General features: G+C 38.1%; 1 protein-coding gene across 1 annotated transcript in view; it reads left to right on the top strand.

Annotated features, from left to right (window-relative positions):
• The window catches only part of LOC105482235 (RAB2A, member RAS oncogene family), a 102,918-nt gene that overhangs the window by 39,126 nt on the left and 38,170 nt on the right, over positions 1-25,622 (top strand). Inside the window, exons 2-3 of the mRNA XM_011742261.3 lie at positions 1,081-1,152; positions 14,054-14,121. Of these exons, the coding sequence (XP_011740563.1) occupies positions 1,081-1,152; positions 14,054-14,121 (140 nt within the window). The remainder of the gene's footprint in view (positions 1-1,080; positions 1,153-14,053; positions 14,122-25,622) is intronic.

The raw sequence follows: 25,622 nt of genomic DNA, 5'->3' as shown, positions 1-25,622 counted from the left end.
TGCTGGGATTACAGGCTTGAGCCACTGCACTAAGTTTGTTACCCTTTCTCATAGCACTTTATTCTCTTTCAGATCAGTCATTATAATTATTTCAAATTATTCATATACAGTATATTATTTCGGTATTCATTTTGTTTAATTTCTCTACCTGTAACTAGACTGTAACTCCATACACAGGAACCATGTTGGTTTTCTACATTACTGTATTTTAAAGTCCTAGTGTAGTGATACTTAGCTTTCAGTAAAGACTTTGAGTAAGTGAGTGAGTGAATGAATGAATGAATGAATGGTGACTGCTTTTAGTATTTTGTAGAAGTGCAGGATGCTATCAATTAAGCAGCCTTTGTCTAGCATGAGGATGAGGAAAGTGTTTCTTAGAGGACTTGAAAATGAGTAAGAAGGGGGTATGGTATTCAGTATCCAGTTTTCCTTAGAGGACAAGTAGGATGAATATAGAAAATTTTCCTTTGAATTTAGAAATGTGGAAGTTATATTCATGACCTTAATGGGGTCAATTTTAATAGAGTGAAAGAATGCAATTCAGATTCCATTTGCTCGTGAAATGAATTAGCGAGAAAACAGAGCAAGGAACTTTTCCCAGAAAAGTAGATCTCAGACACTTATTGCTAGCTTATTTATTTGTTTGTTCATAGGGGAGTATGATAAAATGAACTATTACTATGCTTTAAATATTTTCACTGTTACACAAAGAACAAAAGTGCACAAAAACACTACCGTAGTAGAGGCTACCAGGAGGACCTGGTTAGTTGTCGTCTACGAGTTTAGCTGCCACATTTATCTTTCACATTGAAATATTGAATGTATAAGAAAGAAATGTACTTTAGATTGTAAGAAATGAACTTTAGACTGTAAGAAAGAAAATGTACTTTAGATTGGTTTATAGCTTCCACCTAAATCATTAGTCGTCTTATTTTGCAAGAAATTAGAGTACTGAGGAAATCATGGTAGATTATTCACAATGCACCAGAAGCCCTGGCTGCCTCTTTTCCATATCCTTTTTGTAAAGTGTCTTAATTTCTGTGAATTTTGTCTCTTATTTATTTTTTGTTTAACTTTCAGGTGTTGGTAAATCATGCTTATTGCTACAGTTTACAGACAAGAGGTTTCAGCCAGTGCATGACCTTACTATTGGTAAGTTTTATAAAAGGGATGAGAAGCATTAAAAGTTTTGGGTAGTTTAAATGGAAAATGCTAGAAGGTCCAGTCTACTAGTGATGATGCTAAAATCTGTGAAACTGGATTTGTTGTTATGCAGTTTTGTCTCTGTCACTTTTTAAAAATATGTGTAGTAAAAATAAATATTACCCAGCTTTGTAGAACTGGTTAGCATGCTGAAAGACAGTAGTTTTTAAGATTTCAATTGTAATTAACGATGAAACAATTAAGAGACAGTATCCAAGCAAGGTAAGAGCAGAAACTTTGACTCAGCTTGCTGGAAGTTGAATCAAGTCTCTGCTACTAACTTGCTGTGCAAGTCACTTCCCTGTTTCATGTCTCAGTTTCTCTTTCTGTTCAATGAGAATAGTAGTAGTACCAATCACATGAAGTTACTGTGAGCAGTGAGTTAGTAAATGTAAAGCATTAAAGTGCCTGGCAATGTGAAAGTGCTTTAGACTTTCCTATAATTATTAACTGAGAAAAAGTACCACTGGGCATTTTGTATTTTCCTCAGTTATAAAGAGTAAATGAAATAGTTACTGGTAAGAAATAGTCAACAAATATTAGCTGTTATTATTTAAAATAATGATTTTCCATTTTATTAATATGCAAAGGAAAAAGTTAAGATGAGTGAAAAGCTAAAAACTTTAGGTAATCTTACTATTTAGGATTTTTATTTGTTTAAAAATTATATTTTATATTCTGAAAGCTGAAGAATCTAGCTGGATTATTCTTTTGTGGCTGTAGCCCATTAACTGTAAATTAGTCAAATATGAAGAAACAGATCATTGGAAATCTAGTCATTCTTTACAACGAACTGCTTAATGAATCTTTTTAGCTACTGACTGCTCATTTTCTGTTGACATTATTAATTTACCATTTATAGCGTGTTGATCCTTATGTTCTGTGTGTTTTTAAAATACCAAATCAAAGATAGAGCTCATGAATAACATTATTAACTAATAGTTTTCAACTAAGCTACAGGTATAATACTTTGTGGATATATTGAAATCTTTTGTTAGCAACTACTGTCATTAAGACTATCCATATTCTATTTTAATTTTGATAGTTTTAAGTGTATACAATAATGATGGGTGAAACAGGTAACTCATGCTGGTCCTAATAACTGTAACATTTTGTTTTATTTTTTGAGACAGGGTCTCATTTTGTAGACTAGGCTGGAGTGCAGTGATGCAATCACAGCTCACTGCAGCCCCCAGATCCCTGGCTCCAGTGATGTTCCCACCTCAACCTCCCAGGTAGCTAGGACTACAGGCATGCGCTACCACGCCTGGCTAATTTTTCGTGTTTTGGTAGAGTCAGGGTTTTGCCTTGTTGCCCAAGCTGGTTTCAAACTCCTGGGCTCAGGCAATCTGCCAGCCTCAGCCTCCCAAAGTGCTGGGATGACAGGTGTGAGCCACTACACTGGCCTGTTTAATGAACTCTCTTCCCCACCTCCTGTAGAGGCAAATTTGCTCTTTGCTTAATAAGTTTGAAACTAGCCAACTTTAGGCATGACTCAGTTCTAAGATAACTAGCAAAACAGTTGTTTTTAGTATAGGATACTAAACAACAGTGTTCTTCCTTTTCTTTGACTCTTATGTATAAAGTTCTAAGTTAGTATGGCACACCAAGTGGAGAAGATGGACCTGAGCCTGCTGTCAGAAGTTAACATAGGCCAAGCTTGTCCAACCCATGACCTGCATGTAGCCCAGGACAGTTTTGAATGAGGCCCAACACAGATTCATATATTTTCTTAAAACACTATAAGATTTTTTTGCTTTTTTTTTTTTTTTTTTTGGCTCGTCACCTGTCAGTGTTAGTATATTTTATGTGTGGCCCAAGACAGTTATTCTTCTTCCAGTGTTGCCCAGAGAAGCCAGAAGATTGGACACCTCTGCCATAGGCTGTACTTGTGGGGAGAGATAAAGGAGTAGACCCGAGAGTTGTTTGGGAAACTATAACTCGTATAAACTGCCAGCTGGCTTCACACTAGGTTTGCTAATGGCAGGCACCAGGAAATAGGAGGCTGAAAGAGAAGAAAAACCAAGGATCTTTTTCTCCTTGGGTTGACTGTGTGTTCTCCATTCCTCTGGCTCCAGCCCCTGCCTGGCAGGCCCAAGTGGTCTGGTTCCTGAGCTCTGATAACCTTTTTCCCTCTTGTCTTTCTAGCCTAGGGGTGGTAGCAGCTTCCTGCTGTTTGTAATCTCTGGGCTTATTCCCCATCTCTTCTTTGGGTTTTTGGGGGCTCTTTGTTTACTATAACCAAGTCCCTACATTAAATTCCCTATACCCTATGTACTTAAAGTGTAGTTTCTGTTTTTCTGATTGCACTGACTGGCATACCATTTTTTTTCTAACTTTTACAGTTGGTTGTAAATGACAAAAATTTACCTAGATGGGTTTAAACAAAAGGGCAATTTATTATTTTAATACTCAGGTATGTCTCAACATGAGGGCAGGGAGCCAGCTGGGTCAGCCTGGAACCAGAGCTCAGAGCTTTTAAGGAGGGAACACAGGAAATTCTGTTTCGCAGTCTTCCATCCTTCCCTCATTGTCTCCCATTCTCTTCTCATGCCGGTTTCATTTTTCTCTCTCCCTTTTGACCATTGTTTTTGATTTCCCTATCTCCATGATGGGAAATGGCCATTGTCAATAGCTCCAAAGTTCATATACCATTCAGGAGAGCAGAGATTCTCTTTAACTCAGTTCTAAGTTTCCTAGGCAAGAGAGTTCATTGGTTCAATTTGGTTCAGGCCCACTTATCTCTTGTTCTGTCCACTCTCTTCATGGGCCCAGAATCACTTTTATACAACATGGTTTCCAAATTGGTAGTCGTAGGAGCAATCTGGGTGAGTAGTCATACATAGCCACCACCAGAATACCCTCACACCTAGCTATTCTAGCTAGTCACCATGTCCTTATCTTTTGTCCCCTGTAATGATCAATTCTCTACTCTGTTTATAAACCATTGACTCCTGAGCTCATGATTCTTCTCAGTCTGCCTCTCTTGCTTTCTCTCCTACTTTTCTCTAACACGTGTAGACACTATGTGCCATCAAGTCTTTGCTGCTTGCTCCTGCCTGAACACTTAGTACTTTTTCATACCCTCAGTCTTTCTCTTCTCAGAGGATGCCATTGCTTGACATATTTGCTTATTACAGTTCTTTTCTGAACAACTGTCCATATCCCAAACTATAGCTCCCATTTAAAGGAAGTAAGATTTATATACCCACACTTATGGAGAAACATTGTTAACAGGAAAGGAACAACTACTATATAGGCACAGTTTCAATATAATGCTCAGCACCAATATGGATTCCTAGTAGCTCATGCGTTACAAATTCATTATTCATAATCAGGATCAGTCCTCCTAAAAAGGCAAAGTAAATTTTATGGAGGATGTATGTAGGAAGTCCCGTCTTTTTACCTGCTGTGTGTTAAGGGAAATCACACCCCGTACACATTCATAAAATGGATTGTTTTTTGTTGGGGTCATAGTCCAACCATGGCTTTAGCAACAGTCTGTTATTACAGAACGAAGATGGTAGCTATCATGAACTATTTTTTTAAGTTGAAATCTTATTTTAGATCCTATAAAGTGAACATAAATGTACTCTATACATTCACTCTGCAGAGTCTCAATATTTAAGATGTTTCAGGATATTTGAGGTAATGATACTTTAAAAAATTATCTGAAGCAAACAGAACATTTAGGATCATAAAACTGTTCTCAGAATGCTGATAGGTGCTTAATGTTCGTTGTTGATAATGATAATTACATTGTTTTCACTGAAAGTCATTTTTTAAAGTAAAAGCCAACTCTGGAAGAGGAAGAGTAAAGGGGTGCTTCTTGCCACTACAACTTATGTAGAGTTGCATACATACATTAAAAGGGTATTCAGTACCACCATTCCTTCAGTCAAGCTAAATACAGGCCAGTAGAAGCAGTATTGTTAAGACACGTTTTTGCCTTCATTGGCCCAAGACCTCCTTAACATTTTGACACCCATCACAGCAATATATTTTTCAGACATAAAAAAAGTTAGCAGTTATTGTCACATATTTTTAAAAAGAACGTTAGAATTTTTGGTAAAATAAGTAGTAAGACAGTATCTTTACTCTGCTGCATACTTGCCTTTGCTGGATGAATAAATGAGGGTGGAAAAATTTAAGGTTGGTTTGTGACTAAGAAGGTATTAAATGATAGAAAAGAGAAAATAAAGACCATGAAAGTTTTTAAAAGGCTGTGTACAAATATTCTTTAACCTTTGACTATCTCTCTCAGTGAGAATTGTTAAGAAATGAATCATAGAAGCAGTTTATAAATAGCTTCATGGACACAATTCAGAAGGTTCAGACTAGAGCCTTGCTCCTCAAAAGATGGTTCGTGTGCTGTTGCGCTGGACCAGCAGCAGCATCAGTATCGTGTGGGAGCTTGTTAAAGAACTTACTGAATCATAATTTGCATTTTAACAGGATCTCCAAGTGATTCATATGGGCACTGAAGGTTAAAAAACATTGGAGAAATGACTTTTAAATATTGATTACCCAGCTGGAAATACATTTTATGTTCTTTGCCTGGTGCGCACATCCTAGCCTCTCAGTGGCTTTATTTTTCTCCCCCTGTCCCCAGTGATCTTGGTTCCACCCTGCTTCAGCTACTCCCTCCCATAGTTACTCTCAGGACTCATCATTACCAGTATCTGGAACCACTTCAGAATTTAGTTTCATGCATTGACTATTTGACTTTCTATCCTGTCCTTCCTGCTCACTTTCTTTAGTCCCTAATGCTAACAATTTTTTCACCTCATCAAAATTATGCCATTGATTCTACCATCTTTTTACTCTCATCTCTTGTGTTCCTACTTTCCTCCTTAATCATTCCTGCATATACCCACAGTTTTCTTGTCCCTCTCATGCTGTATCATAGTCTTGTGGCTAAACCATAGGTTAAATCCAATCATCTATTCCTAACATGTACAGCTAGACATGTCTGGAGAAAAGTACAGAGCCATACTAACTAGTCTCATTTTAATTTCTTGGACACTCACGTCAAGTAAACCCTTAGTACTACCTGACAATTGTACTTTTATTTCCATTATATGCACCCTTTAGTTTCCTGTAGAATGATATCAGACTTTCTTGCTCTTTAAACAAGATATCTTTGCTGTCTTTACTCTCAGCTGATAACCTGGTTTCGGTTTCACTCAGAAAATAGAGGCAAGTAGAAGAGGGTTTTCACAGGTTTCCACCACTGCATTGACCCACCTACCTGCATTGTGCCCATAAACTAAGCCTTTCCCTTGGTGCTGTGGGTAAACTTAAGTTCTTAGCCAGGGCCTACTGAAGGACACTGCTTTAGTAGTTCTTTTTGCTTTCAGGCATCATTAATTTTTCCCTTTTTGATGGTTATTTTTCATGGCTCTCTTTTCCAGCTTTTAATCTGTATACCTATATACACACATTCATACCCATCCTCCCACCTAGATTTATTGTTCTCCTTAACGTTTTATATAAGTAAATATAAGTAAATAGATTTTACCCCACCAATAAAAAGTAAGGTCCATGACAGCAGATGGTTCTCTGTTTTGTTTATTGCTGTATCTGCACCTGGTACATACTAGGGACTCTAAAAATATTTGCTAAATATTCTACCTACTTAGTGGAGGAACACTTCATAAAGCTGTACTTGCCATTGCAGGGCTTAATGCTTGCATTCCTTTATGTTATACTGTTCAGTTATGTTGCTTACAAATAATGCATAGCCTGCTAATACCCACTACATTTATTTCACTACCTACAAATGGACAGTTTGACAAATGTTAGTCTAGTGGCTAGGCCATTTATATGTTGATTTCACCTTCTTACGTATCTCCCCGACTTCCTTAAACCAGTCAACCTATAAGAAATGATTGCTGGGCTCACGCCTATAATCCCAACACTTTAGGAGGCAGAGGCAAGAGGATCACTTGATGCCAGATGTTTGAGACCAGCCAGGGCAACAGAGTGAGATCCCATCTCTACAAAAAGTTTAAAAACTAGTCAGGTGTGGTGGCACACACCTGTAGCCCCAGCTACTTGGTAGAGTGAGGTGGGAGGATTGCTTGAGCTCAAGAGTTTAAGGCTGCAGTGAGCCATGATAGCTGCAGTGAGCCATGATAGCACCACTGCACTCCAGCCTGGGCAACAGAGCAAGACCCTGCCTCACAAAAAAAAAGAGAGAAAAAAAAAGAAAGGAATGATTGGTGGAAATGAAAGTATACTTTTAGGACAAAGTAATAGAATTGAAGCGTGATTGCTTCCATCAGGCTCACCACAGGAAATCAGTTTTAAAATACACCTCATTTATTTGAGGTTCAGTTTTCTAGTAACTTGAATTGCCTAGAACAACATTGCCAAGAAGTTAGAATAATAGTTTAAAAGACCTCTCGAACTTCTCATTAAGCTCTCAAAAAGTCTCTGTAGCTGAAAAATAATTTTTTTGAGACCGAGTCTCGCTTTATCGCCCAAGCTGGAGTGCAGTGGCACCATCCTGGCTCACCGCAACCTCCACCTCCCAGGTTCAAGCGATTCTCCTGCCTCAGCCACTCAAGTAGCTGGGGCTACAGGCATGTACCACCATGCCTGGATAATTTTTTGTATTTTTTTTTTTTTAGTAGAGATGGGTTTTCACGGTGTTAGCCGGAATGGTCTTGCTCTTCTGACCTCGTGATCCGCCTGCCTTGGCCTCCCAAAGTGCTGGGATTACAGACAGGAGCCGCCGTGCCTGGCCCTCTGTAGCTGATTTTTAAAATGTGGAAGTATTTTCCTCTCAGAGTGTGATCATTGTGAAAATGTTGTAAGAATCTGGAGAGAGTTAAATTGCCTATATAACTTTGGCCCTCCAGCAACCACTGAGTGGTGTGTGTTAGTGCCTTCTGAAGCTTTTAAATGTATTCCTAAACACACACACACAAAGCTGTTCTAATTTGCACTCTCCCTGCTGATGTATCAAAGTGCCCATTCCTTCTCATCCTTCCTTCTACTGCAGCTCATTCAGTTTTTAATATTTGTAAATTAGAGACAAAAAAGTTTTTTTTTTTTTTACTTTTTCATTCTTTTTTAGTGAGGCTGAGCATTTTTCCTATGTTTAAGAACTATTTATCTTCTCTTTGATTTTACTTGTCATATATCTTTGTCTTTTTTTTTTTTTTTTTTTTGCTACTTTGAATTATTAAGGGATAACTAGTTGTTTTTGTTTTTTGTTTTTTTTTTTAACTCAAATCTATTGTGGCTTCCTAGCCTTGCTCTATGCAAAAATTACATATAATGTCTTAAATATTCTTCTGTAACTTTAAATTTGCATTCTATTTGGTATGTGGTCATGTATATCACTTTCTTTTTTTAAATTTTATTTTAGATATGGGGGTGCATGCGCATGTTTGTTACATGGGTATACTGTGTACTGGTGGGTACTGGGCTTCTGGCATACCCATTACCCAAATAGTGAATATTGTACTCAATAGGTAATTTTTCATCCTTCACCCCCTTCCCAAACTCCACTTTTTTGGAGTCCCCAGTGTTTATTATTTCCATCTTTATGTCTGTGTGTACCCATTGTTTAGCTCCTACTTTATAAGCAAGAACATGCAGTATTTGATTTTTTGAGTTAGTTCACTGAGGATAATGGCCTTCACCTCCATCCCTGCTGCTGCAAAAGACACGATTTCATTCTTTTTTATGGCTGCTATCATTTTCTTTAATCCCTATATAGCTCGTGGCCTCACACCATTAAATAAGCCATTCATTCTTGTCCTATTACCTTTGTAATATGTTAAATCTCTGTGTGTAAGCAAGCCTGTTTGAGGGTGCCAAAATATGTTTTGTTCATCTTTCTTTTCTTTTCTTTTTTTTTTTTTTGAGACAGAGTCTCATTTAGTTGCCAGGCTGGAGTGCAGTGGTGCGATCTCTGCTCACTGCAACCTCCACCTCTTGGATTCAAGTAATTCTCATGCCTCAGCCTCCTGAGTAGCTGGAATTACAGGCACGTGCCACCACACCCAACTAATTTTTGTAATTTTAGTAGAGGCGGGGTTTCACCATGTTGGCCAGGATGGTCTCGATCTCGCGACCTTGTGATCCACCTGCCTTGGCCTCCCACGTCTTTTTTTCTATTTCATGAGGCAATATCATACTGTGGTAGTTGTTGTAACTTTGTAGTGTACTTCATGCCAGTTGGTGTTCTTTCTTTCCTTTCTAGGTTTTCTTGATTATTCTTGTGCATTTGTTCTTCCAGATGGAACTTTGCCAAGTTGCAAGACTTTTAGTGAGGCTTTTAAATTTGAAAAGAATTTTGTTCAATTTATGAGCTAATTTGGAGATAATTTATGTTTTTACAGCATTGATTACCTGTTTATACACATAATATATATTTTCATTTATTCAGACTTTCTTAAATGTTGTTCAGTAAAATTTTACAGTTTTGTTCATATAGGCCTTATGCTTTTCTAAGTTTGTTTTGAGATTTTGTAGATTTGTTGCTATTGTAAGTAAATTTTTTCATCACTGTTGTTAAATTATTTTGCATGTTCTAGGTAGACTGTTTAGTCCTATCTGTAAGTTATGATTTTTTCCTAAGCCAAAATCTGTTTCTCTTAATTTTGTTACTCTAATTTTTGACCAAAGTCTCTAGAATAATTTCCAAATTGAAAATAACTGTAATATTTTTCTCAGTATAATTTGAATTATTCTAGGGTTTTGCCATTAAGTGTGGTGTTTGCTGTTTTGTTTTACATAGAAAATTGAGGACATTGCTTTTTGTATCTAGTTTTCCTTTGTTTCTAGAATTAGGAAAAATGAGGCCCCAAGTCTCATTTTGAACAAGTCTTCCCACAAGTCTTCCATTTTCAACTTCTGCAGTGTCTAGGTTTCAGGAACAGGAATAGGGGATAGGAGTCCATATGTTACCATGCTGGTAAGGAAGGCTGTTTGCTCTATACCTAGCTGTGCTCTCTGCTTAGCACCCCACCTAGTACCCCAGCAGCCTGGAAGTTCTGGCCTTGACATTACAAGGAGGCCTGAATGGGCACGCCCCAGCCTTACCTAGGTAAGGAGCCACATTCTGCCTCTGCACATATCTGTACCAGTGACTACCTGTCTCTGACAGATGGCCCTTTCTCACAGGGGCTGTCATCATTAGTCATGTGGATGGTAGTTTAGACATTCTAGTGCATAATATGGAATAATAATAATTATACCTGACATATTAAATACTTACTATGTGCCAGACACTGTTCTATTTCATATGTAATCATCTTTTAATCTTAAAAAAACTCATGAGGTAGGTATTATGAATACCATTTTACAGATTAGAAAACTAAGACAAAGAAGGGGCTTAATAACTTGCCCAGGGTCACACAACCTAGTAGATATTGATTATGAATGCTCAGTAAATGATGCAAGGATGATATGATTGGAGACAATTAAAAAGTGTACCTATTCAGAGTATTTGATTCTGGAAGCTTGTAAGTGAATAACGTATCTGAGAAAATAAGCATTACACCCTGACAATGTCAGGTAAATGAGGTCTTGACTTTGACTTCACAGAAATTTATCTAGCAGCCAAATTGGCTGTTAATTGAAAATGGATCTGGGAAGAGGGCCTCAAAGGCATAGAGAATAACAATTTATCACATAAAAAAAAGAGAAGGAAACCTTTCTAAATGGAATTCTCAAGCATGTATACATCCAAGGAAAAGAATTTAAAAATGTTAATATTCCAGAAAAGAAGTCAAGTTTTTGGTTTCTGTATTTGTTTCTGAGGCTTCCAAGAGACTAGGATTCAGTGTTTTCATTTGTCACATAGAATTAAAGGGTAAAACCTACATTGAACCCAGTTATGGGAAGGTAAATGGGAAAGAGCTATATTTCTGAAGCTGAAATTAAAGTGTGTTTTTGCTTCATTTGATAGGAAAACAGAAATCATAGTTTTTCAGTAATCAACAACAGTTGTCAGTTTTTCTTTTTGAGATGTGTATTTTTTTCCCACCACCATTTTTTAACCTCATGCCTAAATATAATACAATAGCCTTTTAACTGGTCTCTTTGCTTCTTGTGTTTTGTTGTTGTTGTTGTTGTTTTGTTTTTCTTTATCCATCCTGACCTGGTTGATAAGTGAAGTTAAAATGTCTATTGTATTATGACATATCCCTGGTTTAAAAACATTCTTGATGTTCACTTAACAGGTTTATTTAAAATTGGATGTATTTTTGGAGGCAAAATCATTGTTTAAAGATTTTAAGCTTCATGACTTCTTCCTGCTTACTTTATTAATTGTTTTTGTTTTTGTTTTTGTTTTTTGAGACAAAGTCTCACTGTGTTGCCCAGGCTGGAAAGCAGTGGCACAATCATGGCTCACTGCAACCTGGAGTTCCTAGGCTCAAGTGATCCTTCCCCGCTTCAGCCTCCCAAGTAGCTGGGACCACAGGCACATGCCACCATACCTGGCTCATTTTTTAATTTTTCATGGAGACTGGGTCTCCCTATGTTGCCCAGGCTAGTCTCCAATTCCTGGGCTCAAGCAATCCTCCTGTCTCAGCCTCTCAAAGTGTGGGATTACAGGCCATACTGAGCCACTGGGTCCAGGTGATCTGCTTAATTTGAGTAAAGAGACGAACATACTAAAACCCAATTCTAGCTAGGGTAAGCAAAGGAAATATTCTAGAATATCTGTAGTTATATATGGAACCTCCAGTAAGTTGGAAACTTTGTCTTGGAATTGGGCAGGAACAAAGCATCTTGGAGGTCAGGAAGCAGAAACTGTTAATAGCTCTCCTGCAGCAGGAGCAGTTGTGTTAGCTTCTCATCTGCTCGGATGGAATGATCAGAAGTCAGTTTCCATATCTTTAGCCCTCTGCTCAAGATACCAGCTCCAGAGAGGGAGCATCTGCTTGCTTTTGCTAGCCTTGCCTGCCTTACCTGCTCACCCTTGGTACCAGGAGCATTCATGGGTTGGTCTGTTTCTAGTCTGTAGTTGTTTTTTGTTAAATTTGACATTATGAGCAATGTAGATAGTTTTGGATTGTGCTTAAAAGCCAGCCCATCCCTGACAGTGGAAGGAAAAATAAAAATAAATTTTTCTCTCTCTCTGTCTCATTTGTACGTAGAAACAATAGATTCATGAAAAAGCCTCTACTCTGTCTGATATCTCGCTGACATGCAGAATTTTGTGCTTCAATATATTCATTTTCAATACGGAGTATTTCAAAGAACATCTGTATCTTACTTAGCAACTGGTTTCTTCCCCCAACTAATTTCATTTTTCATGTCATTAATGGGTTTTGTGTATGACTCTACCCTGTGGCATAGAACAGATAAGAATATATATATTCACATAGATATGTCATGAATCTATATGCATATGTAGGTGCATATATATGTAAACACTGTAATGGTTTTATGTGGCATAATTTGTCAATTTTTCATTTTTCGGTCTGATACATCATGACCCCTGAATCTCTTTTCTCTGGCTTTCTTGTATTTCTGGGCCTGAGAAACATAAACATCATTTTTAGTTTCTTGGTATTCATCAGGCCTGTGGGATGGAATAACTATTATAATGTAGAGTAAAAGCTCATCAGGTTTTATGTCATGGGACAAATTACCTTTGTTTCTCACCCTTCTAATCACAGTTGGGGAGTTATGGGAGATGCTGAATTGGAATTCCGACATTGGGCAGTGTGTTCTTCTCTGGGAAACTAGAAGTTGTTTTTCTGCCAGGATAACATTTGGTTTCTGGGTACCATGTGTGTCCTCCCTTCACCCTGACTCTGATCTAAATACTGATTGAACATACTCTAGGTAGTAATGATTTGGTATAAGAGATATACTACTTTCAGAGTTGTCTTCACAACTGTTTGCCCTTCTAAAATTATCCCCTATTTTTCTACTATTTTGATGACTGAATGAGTACTTTCCAAAGATGATAAATGCAAGTTAAAAGCCAAAGTAGTAAACTTGTGGGTGTGAAGTCTGTGTTCCTTCTGACCTGTAATCCGATTTCTTATAATTTGCCTAAAATTATAGTAAGTTGAAAAATGTATGCAGAAAGTTCATTTTAGCATTCATTATTTAGTGAAAATAGGAGAACAACCTAAATCTGTAGCAATAAAGTATCAAGTTAGTAAATTATCTGTACACAAAAGAATATTATGCAGACATCAAAAATAATGGCATAGTTTTATGTTTATTGATTTGCAAGGATGTTTGTGATACAGAATGTCTGTGATGTATTATTAAATAAATAAAAAGCAAATTGTAGAGCAGAATTTTTATGTTCCCATTTATGCAGAATTATATACTTATTTCTGCATGTGTATTCATGGAGCACTGTCTGGGAAGTATGTTAAAACGTTGGTTATAGCTAATGGCAGATTTGGAGATTTCTTTCCTTGCTAATTACTCATGCTTGGAACCAATACTATGATATTGAAATGTATCTGTCCCTTTTTGGTGATTTTTATACCATATTAATGTAATTTTTAAGAAATTTTAATATTTAACATTTGTGATTAATAATTATGGCTCTTGGATGATCTCTTTTTTAATTTTTATGTTACTGAGCCTGCAAAATATGAAGATCACAGTTGGTTTCTTAATATTGACTCTGCCACATTTCAGTATCTTAGTATTTTAATTATGTCCTTAGCTTATGTCTTATTAGCACCTCTTCCTTAGCTTATATATTTTCTAAGTATAGGAGCTGCATTTGTTAAAGTCTATCTGTATATTACCTAGCATAGCATGTCTTGGAAGTAAACATTCTGTTTTGAATCCTCAAAAGTGAGATATATTCCCACTAATTTTGTAACAAATCATTTTGTACTCCATTTAGGTGTAGAGTTCGGTGCTCGAATGATAACTATTGACGGGAAACAGATAAAACTTCAGATATGGGATACGGTAAGTATAGGAAAAATGCACTGTGTGATCTCAGTAAAGTTGCTTTATGAAAGTACATTGTACATTTGTTTTAATGTTATTATATGCCTGTTATGGTTTGTTAGACACCAACTTCCTGCAGCCTTGAGGTGAAATGTGGTGCTGGAGTAGATTGCTTTTTCTTATGCGCTGTTTTCAATAGATGGGCCCCGGGTGTTGGTGTTAGTGAGCATATCTGAGTGAATGCTCATGTTATGTGGTCTAAATTGAAATGCTTTAGAAACTGTATTTTTAAGAAAAACAATCAGCGCGTCTCAAGTACACGTAGGAAGTAAAATAACAATATCAATATTATACAATAACTTATTCTTCAAGCTTATTATTTTAAATATTTTGGTCCTAACAACTTGAAGTCATGTTGCTCTTAATCCATTATCCTAATTCTGTCATACCCTTGTTCATTGAGTACCTATTATATGCCATACAATATTGTTTTTAATCGTGATTCCTCATCTGAACCATAATATACAGAAAATGATTTGAGTGACTGTTTTCTCTATTCTCCCATTTTAGATGCATAAAAGTGAAGTGACTGTATATATACATTGGGTGGCTTAAAGTAGCAATTTTCAAACCATTTTGTTTCAGAACTGCTTTATACTTTTAAAAATTAATGAAGACCCCCAAAGAGCTCTAGCTTATATGGCTTAAAGGTATTAGTATTTACCATATTAGAAATTGAAAATGGGAAACGTATCAAATATTCAATCATTAATTCATTTTAAATTAATAAATCACTTGTTAGGGTAAATAATACAATTGTAATGGAAACTATATTTTCCAAAACAAACAACTACATTTTTCTAGTGAGACTAGTGATATCTGTCTGCCTAATAGAAGACACTGGATTCTCATATCTGCTTCTGCACTGAGCCTTACATATGTTGTTTAATTGAAGTATGTTAAGAAAATCCAGCCTCACACAAATAGTCAGTTGGGAAATGGAGGACCACATGGACCCTTAAAGAGTCTGAGGAATTCCCAGAATCCTCGGATCACACTTTGAGAACCACAGCTTTAGGGCATTAGGAGATAATTCTTCACAGAACCCCAGTTAAGAAAACCTGAAAGGTCTGTTGTGTCAAAGACCATATTCTCTAAACCAGTAAATGAGATATAAATCATCATATACCTGTGGCCTATTTTTCTTCAGTCACTCAGTCTTAGTTTCTCACTTGTCATGTGTAGTGGCCATTGAAAGAAGGAACCTTAGAGAACATCCAGTCTCACAGACTGGATTCCCTAGACCAAGCAAGTTACTGAAGGCTGCTGTGGGACCTGGGTTTCCTGATCTTCCTATGTGTCACAGTTGTCCCCTAAATGATAACCCTACATGTCTGTCTTGTCCTGTCCTTGAATTGTCCACTCAACTCTTGGTTCTTGTGCTTTTTTGCCTCTTCTTCCTCAGTGAAGATTCACACTTTTACTATTTCTTAGGGATTTCCCATGTGAGCCTAAAGCATCTCAAAACTTTTGATTTGCATTCTCTCAGGCAACATCTCAAAACTGTGTGGAAAAGAGGAAAATAAAATACACAAAGTCCCTTTTTTCCTAGAAATTTAAAATTAATAATCTCCAACCAAAAAGAAGTATATTCTACTTCTGTATTAAAAGAGTTTCTCTCTTCTTGTTTTTGAGACAGGGTGTCTGTCACCCAGGCTGTAGTGCAGTGGCGCAATCATAGCTCGCTGCAGCCTCGAACTCCTGGGCTCAAGTAGTCCTCCCACTTCAGTCTCCTGAATAGCTGGGACTACAGGCGTGCACCACCACACCCGGCTGAGTTTCTGTCTCTTATTCAGAACTGATTTACATAAACTAAGTTACTCTTTTTAGCTTATAACCTTGTGTAACACACATCTTTGCACTGTGTAGTGTGAACCAGACTACTGTTATTCTTCAATAAACATATTTTTCATTTCTTATATTTTTGCATAAATACTTGCATTGCTTGAAGTGCCTTTTTTTTTCTTTTCCATTTAAGGCAACTAAGATATCAGCTCTTTTTGAAGCCTTTTTGACCCTCATGGGAATAACTTATTCTTCCCGTAGTATTTTGTGCATATATCTCTTGTAGTTCTGGTCCCATTGTCATAGCTTTTTGTTCACATTAGCTACCCTTCTCAGAATAAGCATTATGAGGGAAGGATCCACCTATATCTTAGGCAGCTTTGTATCCTGCATTCTTAGCTTGGTGACTGATACATACAGCATTTGGTAAATTTTAATGAATGAATAGAGAATCTCATTCTGTCTAAGCAACTTGTAGGGTCACTGGATGTGTTCAGGAGATGTCATCTACTAAATTAAAGTACATAGTTTTGAAAAGGAAAGGTTAATATAGTAATGATAATTATGTGATATTTTGGGCATAAACCACTTCATTGTCTGTAGGTTATTTTATTCACTTGTTCTTCTATTCTTAAAGTAGTCCCTTAAATAATCTTTGTTTTTTGAAACTTGAGTAAGCCATTCATTTCCTAGTTGTCTGTTTTGTAGATTAACTCATCATGCATTCTTTTGATAGAAGCCTGGTTTTTTGTGGGTGTTTTTTTGTTTTTGTTTTTGCTTGAGTTGATTTCTTTGCACAACAATAAACTTACAAAAGAAATCTAAAATAATTTCTTTTGCTGGACAGTATGAGAAGGGAATAGAAGAAAAACCCGTGTTTGTGTTCCTCTAGGAGGGCAGAGGGCTCGTTTTCTTTCCTCTATTTCTGAGAGAGACTGTGGTCCCTTTAAAGACATCCTAACGCCCAAGAAAGAATTCGACCACTTCCAACTTCTACATGGAGAGCTCCCGAACGAATGGCCTGATCCAGATTTAAAGGACTGTTTAAAATAATTTATTTCTTTTGGAGGTTGTTTCTTGAGTCTTTGTCTTTCTTACAAGTTTTCCTCTTTTGTTGGGTTTTTTTCTTTGTTTTTGGTTTTGGTTTTGAGACGTCTTACTCTGCTGCCCAGGCTTGAGTGTAGCGGCAGATCACAGCTCACTGCAGCCTCAAACGCCTGGTCTCAAGCAATCCTCCCACCTCAGCCTCTTGAGTAGCTGGGACTACACGTGCATCCCACCATGTGCAGCTAATTTTTTAAATTTTTTGTAGAGATGGAATCTCGTTATGTTTCCCAGGCTGGTCAGGCTTTTCTCTTATTTTCATTGACTTTATTCTTACTTTCATACCCAACTTCCAAAACTTTTTAATAAATGTAATCTAATACACATTAAGATTGGTCTCACACTTAGTTTATATCTGAGTGAAACAGGATTTTCCGTACCATTAATGTGTGTCTATACATTTGGATAGCCATTTGCATTTTTGGTAGCAAGGGTTACGTCTGTTCATGGCCCAAGATGTTTACAAAACCATCCTAGAGTCCTTCAGGGGAAAATTAGCCAAATGTTGTTATTTGTTTCATCAGCCTTATAGAACTGAAGTTTTCTTAGTATCTTAGTCTTTTTTTTTTTTTTTTTTAGACGATGTTTTACTCTTGTTGCCCAGGCTGGAGTCCAATGGTGCAATCTCAGCTCACTGCAACCTCTGCCTCCTGGGTTCAAGTGATTCTCCTGCCTCAGTCTCCCAAGTAGCTGGGATTACAGGCCTGGCTAATTTTGTATTTTTAGTAGAGACAGGGTTTCTCCATGTTGATTAGGCTGGTCCCGAACTCCTGACCTCAGGTGATCCACCTGCCTCGGCCTCCCAAAGTGCTAGGATTACAGGCGTGAGCCACTGCACCTGGCCTACAGGATGTTTGTCATTTTTATCTTCAAAAAATTTAAGGAGTTTTCCTTGCAAAATTTTCACATCCACCACCTTTGCTTTCTTTTGCAAATAGTTAGGATAGCTGACAGCAGATACTCCTTGGAGGCCTTAAGGCCGTCAATCAATTTCACAGCTGGAAGCAGTGATAAGAGTCTATCAGTGTGGCTCACGCCTGTAATCCCAGCACTTTGGGAGGCCGAGGCAGACGAATCACGAGGTCAGTAGATCGAGACCATCCTGGCTAACACGGTGAAACCCCGTCTCTACTAAAAATACAAAAAATTAGCCAGGCGTGGTGGCAGGTGCCTGTAGTCCCAGCTACTCGGGAGGCTGAGGCAGGAGAATGGCATGAACCCTGGAGGTGGAACTTGCAGTGAGTCAAGATCATGCCACTGCACTCCAGCCTGGGCAACAGAGCAAGACTCGGTCTCAAAAAAAAAGTCTATCAGTGCCTCCCTTAAAGCACTGACACTTGGCCCTGTACTGAGTTACTTTTTTTTCATTTATTAAAAGCCAAAGCCAAACTGTAAATATTCTTCTTCTGCCAGGGGAGTTCAGAGAAAAAACATATGTTGCCCCCGGTTCTGTTCATTGGCAGAAAAAAGGCAGAGGTGTGTTCTCACTGTTAGACCCAAGCCATTACTGCCTCATCCTACTCTTGTTCTTTTTCTCTTACTTTTTCTCTTGCCTTCTATCACTCTTTCAGTTGCCTTTCAGCATATCCAAATACATTTGATTTCCCAGCCCCTCCAAAAAAATTTGTAATATGAATGTTTTAGTTCAGTTCATTTATCTACTCAGCTTCCCTGGAAATATTTGTTTTACATATCTTACATCAAGTAAGAGTTAGTGAGACTTTTGACAAAATTATATGAGAACTAACATGCTAAAAGTTTCTTCTCAGCAAATCACATTTTTTTCTCCTTTGAAAAAAAAAAGTGTTACTTTATACTCTTGACATATTGTTTCTAAAAATTGAATATTGTTTTGTTTGAATGCATCAGTAAGGATGGATGACCAGATGCAGTGAGCCAGGGAGAGGACCTGGAATCCTGAAGGCTGGAAACAATCCTGCCTCCACTTCTGCCTTTCCTCTCTGTTCCCATTACTGTCACTTCCTTCCTCTCCCCCATCATCCTCACAGCTAGGAGTTGAGTGGCTTAGAGCTCCAACTGTTGTGCCTCCTTAGGCAGCAATTCATCGACATTTTCTTGAAGAACTACAGGGACAGGAAACTGTCTTAGACATTTCATTGTACTTTAGCGATTACCTCCCACCTGTGGTCTCCAGTTTTTCTTACATGGCAGCACTAAAAGAATTCGAACATCGGTGATCATATCCTATTTTATCTTTTTTTTTCTTTTTCTTTTTTTTTTTTTTTTTTTTTGAGACAGGATCTTGCTCTGTTGCCCAGGCTGGAGTGCAGTGGTGTGATCACAGCTCACCACAGCCTCCACCTCCTGAGCTCAAGTGATCCTCTCACCTCAGCTTCCCCATTACCTGGGACTACAGGCACACGCCACCACTCCCAGCTAATTTTTTTTTAATTTTGTAGAGATGGGATTTTGCCATGTTCCCAAGGCTGGTCAGAAACTCCAGGGCTCAAGCAATCTGCCCACCTTGGCCTTCCAAAGTTCTGGGATTACAGCGTGAGCCACTGCGCCCAGCTAAGCCTTTTTTCCAAAGTAAATATCCTCAAATTTTTTAAAGCATTCAACTTCTGCTGTTTTTTCTAGGTATTTCCACCCATTGTTACTTTTCTCAGGATCCCACGGCTAAATAGTGCAGGTTGACTTTTTCACCACCCTTGCTGTGGACACTAAGACAGCCTAAAAATCACTTTGATTCTTACTGATCTTACTGTCACCCAGAATAGAAGTTTTGGACATGCATGTAGATTTCAAAATCTTTCCTCTCAATGATAGCAGTTCCTTGGTAGAGGTCTGAATTTTTAAGTTGAGTCTTTTAAGTAAAGTACCGGAGATTTAATGCTTGGGCAAGGGACAGTTTATTTGGCTGTTTAGAAATCCTTCTTTCCTTCTTTTGGTTCTCATCTGTGTTCTACATAGCTGGAGTTGTTTGATAAATAACTAGCAATGCAAGTAAGAGAAGTATTACTCTAACACTGATTCTCACAAATCTTAATTTTCTCACTTTATTGGCTCTTTGGGATCAATCCAGGTAACATATTTGAGTGCCTACTATAAATATACTTTAGTACTCTGAGTTAAGCTATCCCTCAAGGATAACTGAAGAGGAAAAAAGATAAGCATTGAATAGTATGTTCATTGTGTCTAATCAATAGTATTAGAACCAAATGACCACATGAAAGTGCTTTTGGATTTGTGAGGAGAAAAGGATAACTATGGGCTGTGGTAGACAAGCTTTCCCAGCTTTGTGAAAGAATTAGGGACTTGAGCTGGTCCTCAAAGGAAATGGAAATTGGATAGGTGTAGAGAGAAGAAAATAGTTTTTCAGGCACGGAGTTAAGCAGAGGCACAAAAGCAGGAATTTTCAGACTATAGACAAGATATCAGTAGAAAAAAATGGACTTGTATGAATAAGACTTTGATTGAATAAGAAAAAATTCATGTGAGATAAATAGAGATCTGATTCTCAAGAGCTTAGGACTTTAATTCAGGGTAGTTAGAGATTTTTGAACTATAGCTTAATATGTATAAAGTTATATTTTATAGGAGTAGAAGAGGAAGAAGAGGTAAAGATGACTACTAGTTGCCAGCATGGTTACTACAAATACTGCTATTCACCAAAAGATTTAGATGCATGGAAAAGCCAATTTGGGGGATTCTTTATCTGGCAGTTAGAAATAAGTTTTAAAATTATGATGCAAAGGATCAATTTTGATTTGGCAATCCTCACATGAAAGATGAAGGTGTAAGTCTTCTTTTGCACAGATGTTCCATGACTCTGATTTAATATTAAGCATCACTAAAAATGAGCATGTTCTTTATCTCTTAGGCAGACTTGTTCTGCTTTACTTTTTTGTATGTCTGAGTATTTTGTGAATTGTTTTGTTTTGTTTTGTTTTGTTCTGGAGACAGAGTCCAGCTCTGTCGCCCAGGCTAGAGTGCCGTGGCGCAATCTCAGCTCACTGCAGCCTCCGCCTCCTGGGTTGAAGTGATTCTCCTGCCTCAGCCTCCAGAATAGCTGGGATTGTAGGCACATGCCACCACGCCTGGCTAATTTTGTATTTTTTGTAGAGACGGGGTTTCACCATGTTGGCCAGGCTGGTCTCGAGCTCCTGACCTCAGGTGATCCATCCGCCTTGGCCTCCCAAAGTGCTGGGATTATAGGCATGAGCCACCACACCTAGCTAATCTTGCGGATTTTTAAGTAAATCTAACAGTTATGTTGTGAGCCAAGAGAACTTACTGTCCACTCTGGCCATTCCACCCCAAGTTTGTTTTGTGGTGCTGTTCACTTAGGCATCATTCCTGTTTGATTAAATGTGTTTTTCTTTACACTCTAAGCTACTATCAGGAATCTGACTATTACATACAAAGAATTTTGTATCCTGTTTGGTTTCAAGCTTCCAAAATCCCCTTTAACCAACAGTTTATAGTGATATAGTGAAGAGGATCAAACACAATATTCACAATTCCTAAGTTAACTTTTTTTTTTTTTTTTTTTTTTGAGACGGAGTCTCGCTCTCTCACCCGGGCTGGAGTGCAGTGGCACAATCTCGGCTCACTGCAAGCTCCGCCTCCTGGGTTCACGCCATTCTCCTGCCTCAGCCTCCCGAGTAGCTGGGGCTACAGGCGCCCACCGCCACGCCCGCCTAATTTTTTGTATTTTTAGCAGAGACGGGGTTTCACCGTGTTAGCCAGGATGGTCTCAATCTCCTGACCTCGTGATCTGCCCGCCTTGGCCTCCCAAAGTGCTGGGATTATAGGCATGAGCCACCACGCCCAGCCCTAAGTTAACAAAAAGTTTCACTTAAAACAATGTAGGTCAGCCGAGTTTGGATAGTTATATATTAAAGTACTTTTTTTTCCCCCTCCAAGACACAGCGTCGCTCTGTTGCCTAGTCTGGAGTGCAATGGCATGATCTTGGCTCACTGCAGTCTCCGCCTCCTGGCTTCAAGTGATTCTCCTGCCCCAGCCTCCCGAGTAGGAGTAGCTAGGATTACAGGTGTGCACCACCACACCTAGCTAATTTTTGTATTTTTTAGTAGAGAGAGGTTTTTACCAGTTGGTCAGGCTGGTCTCCAACTCCTGACCTTGTGATCTGCCCGTCTCGGCCTCCCAAAGTGCTGGGATTACAGGTGTGAGCCACCGTGCCCAGCCTAAGGTACTTTTTAAAAATCAGATTACTTTACTTTAATACGTCAAGGTAGTTAACCTTTGGGCTAACTTTATTCAGTTAGTTGTTTTATAACAGTTTGTTTATAGTTAGAGAAGCCATAAGAGAATAGGCCAGAGTTGTGATAGTTTTCAGATAAGTAAGTTCTCAAGAATTTGTAAACTCTTCTGAATATTCATCTTTATTTATTATAAAATAACCATAGATCTTAAGATGCATAGCTACAGTCATAGTCTTCAGTGGGAATTGTGTTTTTTTATTTACTCGAGTTTTTGTTTAATTTTGTAATGAACAGAAGTGTAGATTATTGTGTAAGTTATTTCCATATTGGAACATGTTTTGTTCTTTGCAAAACAGTTCAGAAGGAATGAGAATGGTTATGAAAGTTTGCCTTTCTCCTTTTCCTAAATTTATTTTGTCTTTTACTCTTTTATCTAGGCTCTAAACTGGAAATTTTAGATCTTATAGTAGTGCTTTTCTAGCAATGTGTTCATTTTAATTCATCGCACAGAATGTCCCTGGAGAGATTGTTTTAAAGGACTTTACCTTTGCTTAATGATCAGCCATGGGCGATATTTGAGCTGTAAACCTGATTTTTATTTTGAACTAACAAAATACGTATCTTTTTTGTATTACAGTAGTTCCTCCTTATCCATGAAGAATAGATGCTAACACCCCCAGAAGATGCCTGAAATTGCAGATAGTGCTGAACTCTATATATACTAGTTTTTCGATCCCATAACAGAGACAGCTGCAGTTTAAGCACCGTAATTTGAAAATCCCAAACCTCTTGAGCTTTCACATGACCCTAAGAGGAGATGCTCTTTGGTGCATTTTGAATTTTCGTTTTCAGATTAGGGATGCTCAACTGATAAGTGTAATGCAAATATTCTAAAATCGGAAACACTTCTGGTTCAAAGCATTTTGGATAAGGAGTGCTCAGCCTGTACTAAGTGACTACCAGGCGGGTAGTGTAGTGTATACAGTGACGATAGGCTGGACAAAGGGATGGTTCACATCCCCAGGAGCACAGAGCAGCAGGACAGTGGGAGACTTTTATCACACTACTCAGAAAAGTGTACAATTTAAAACTTAGGAATTATTATTTCTGGACTTTTCCATTTAATATTTTCAGACTGCAGTTGACCACCAATAACTGAAACCTCAGAAAGCAAAATCTCAAATAAGGGGGGAACTACTGTACCTAACACAGAATCCTTTCTTGATACATAGGATTTACAGTGAAATTAATCCCTAAAGATCTAGTCCTTAGTTTTCCTGTGCTAAGCAGTGAAAGAAGATATTTCCTGCCAGTGTGCCTTCAGAACAGTGAATTTGGCCTGAAACAGTGGCTCACACCTGTAACCCCAGCACTTTTAGGAGACCGAGGCAGGTTGATTGCTTAAAGTCCAGTAGTTTGAGACCACCCTGGGCAACATGGTAAAACCTGGTCTCTATAAAAAAAATTCTGTAAAAAAATAAAAATAAAAAATTTTAAAAAACAATGAATTTAAAATAAAAACATGGTATCTTCTAGTTTTTTGGGGTTTTGTTGTTGTTGTTGTTGTTGTTGTTGTTGTTTTTCTTTTTTTTTTTTTTTAAGAGACAGGGTCTCATCTGTTGCCCAGGCTGGAGTGCAGTGGTGTGATTATAGCTCACTGTAGCCTTGAACAGGATCCTAGGCTCAAGTGATCCTCCTGCTTCAGCCTCCCAAGTGGCTGGGACTGCATGTGTGAGCCACAACACCCAGCTAATTTTGAAAATTTTTCTGTAGGGATGGGGACTCGCCATGTTAGCCAGGCTGGTTTTGAACTCCTGGCCTCAAGCAATACTCCTGCCTCAGCCTCCCAAAGTGACATGAGCCACTATACCCAGCTGTCTTCAGTTTAACCTAAGCTCTGTGAAATGATTTGGCTATTTTTATAAAGCCCTTTTATGTGATGGCTCTCTCACTATCTAATTTAGCATGATATTATTCTAACTACCAAAATTGCCTAGCCAAGAGAGGGTCTAATTGTTAGTTTCCACATGGGAGAAGTTATTTGCATTGAATCTTAGCATGTTAGGATTTACAGATGTCCACTCAGCTACATGGGATGGAGTACTGATTATTTTATGCGTATAACTAAGACATTAGGATTTCTTCTTTCACTTTTTTGTTGGTTTTTTGTTTTTGTTTTTGTTTTTGGAGACCAGGTGTTGCTCTGTTAGCACGGCTGGAGTACAGTGGTGCAGTTACATCTCACGGCAACCTTCTCACCTGGGCTCAGAAGATCCTCCTCCCTCAGCCTCCCAAGTAGCTTGGCGTGCCACCACACTGGGCTAATTTTTGTATTTTTAGTAGAGACAGGGTTTTGCCATGTTGCCCAGGCTGGTCTTAACCCATTTATGCAGGAGGTTGCAAATTTTTTTTGTGAAAAATCAGACCTTGTCAGTGACCTTGAGCAGTAGGATATAAATAACTCCCACAAGCTTAGCATTCCAATAATGGAAGACTAGGCATAAATGGGTTAAACTCCCAGGCTCAAGCGATCCACCAGCCATGGCCTCCCAAAGTGCTGGGATTACATACATGAGCCACCATGCCCGGCCTGTGTTTCCATTTTTTCACTCAACAGGCTTTCTCTGAATGCCTGCTATGTGCCAGACCCAGTGCCTAGCACACACTTAGCCACATGCAGGGGGTCAGGGAGGGAGGGAGTGTAGAAGAAGGGCCAAGAAGAGCAAGGTATTGTAGAATGTTGAGTGTTAAACATGCGCATTCTGAGGGTGGGAAGGGCTAAATACTTCCATTGCAAGATCAGAACTCAGAATGTGTAAACGTCAATATTTTTCAAGTTAGGGGATTTTGAATATAAAAATCGTTAAAATTGGCTTTACGTTTACTTAATTAAAATGCTTACATTTTTGCAAAAATAGAAAAAGAAGGGATTAAAAATGAAAAATAACTTCTTATAAGAGCTGTCCAGTTTTAAACTCAGAGACAACAGTCACATTCCTCCCCAGCAATTCTTAAACAGAAATTAGTACCACGAGTAAAAGAGAAATAACCTAGCTTTGCATAATCTCTTGTGTCTGTTTCACAAGTGGATGTAAAGATGACTTTTACATCCTGTTGCCTTTTGACAAGCGTTATGTATCAAATACAGAGAAAATTAAGTGTGGAGAAAAAACTTATATAAATTAAATTCAGAACCATTTTGTTTTTCATAATAAAATGATTGCTCAAAGAATTCCATTTGATGACTGTTGAAAGCTCACTGCAGTTTATGATATAACTGATAAAATCTGCATCCTTGGCCTTCCAACAACCTTTACACCAGCAGATGGTGGGCGTAAAGATGTCATTCATCATTTATTTACAATGGGCTTTATTTATTC

The sequence above is a fragment of the Macaca nemestrina genome, chromosome 8 (genome assembly GCF_043159975.1).
Source record: "Macaca nemestrina isolate mMacNem1 chromosome 8, mMacNem.hap1, whole genome shotgun sequence".
Lineage (NCBI taxonomy): Eukaryota > Metazoa > Chordata > Mammalia > Primates > Cercopithecidae > Macaca > Macaca nemestrina.
This window is presented reverse-complemented; position numbering and strand designations above follow the sequence as displayed.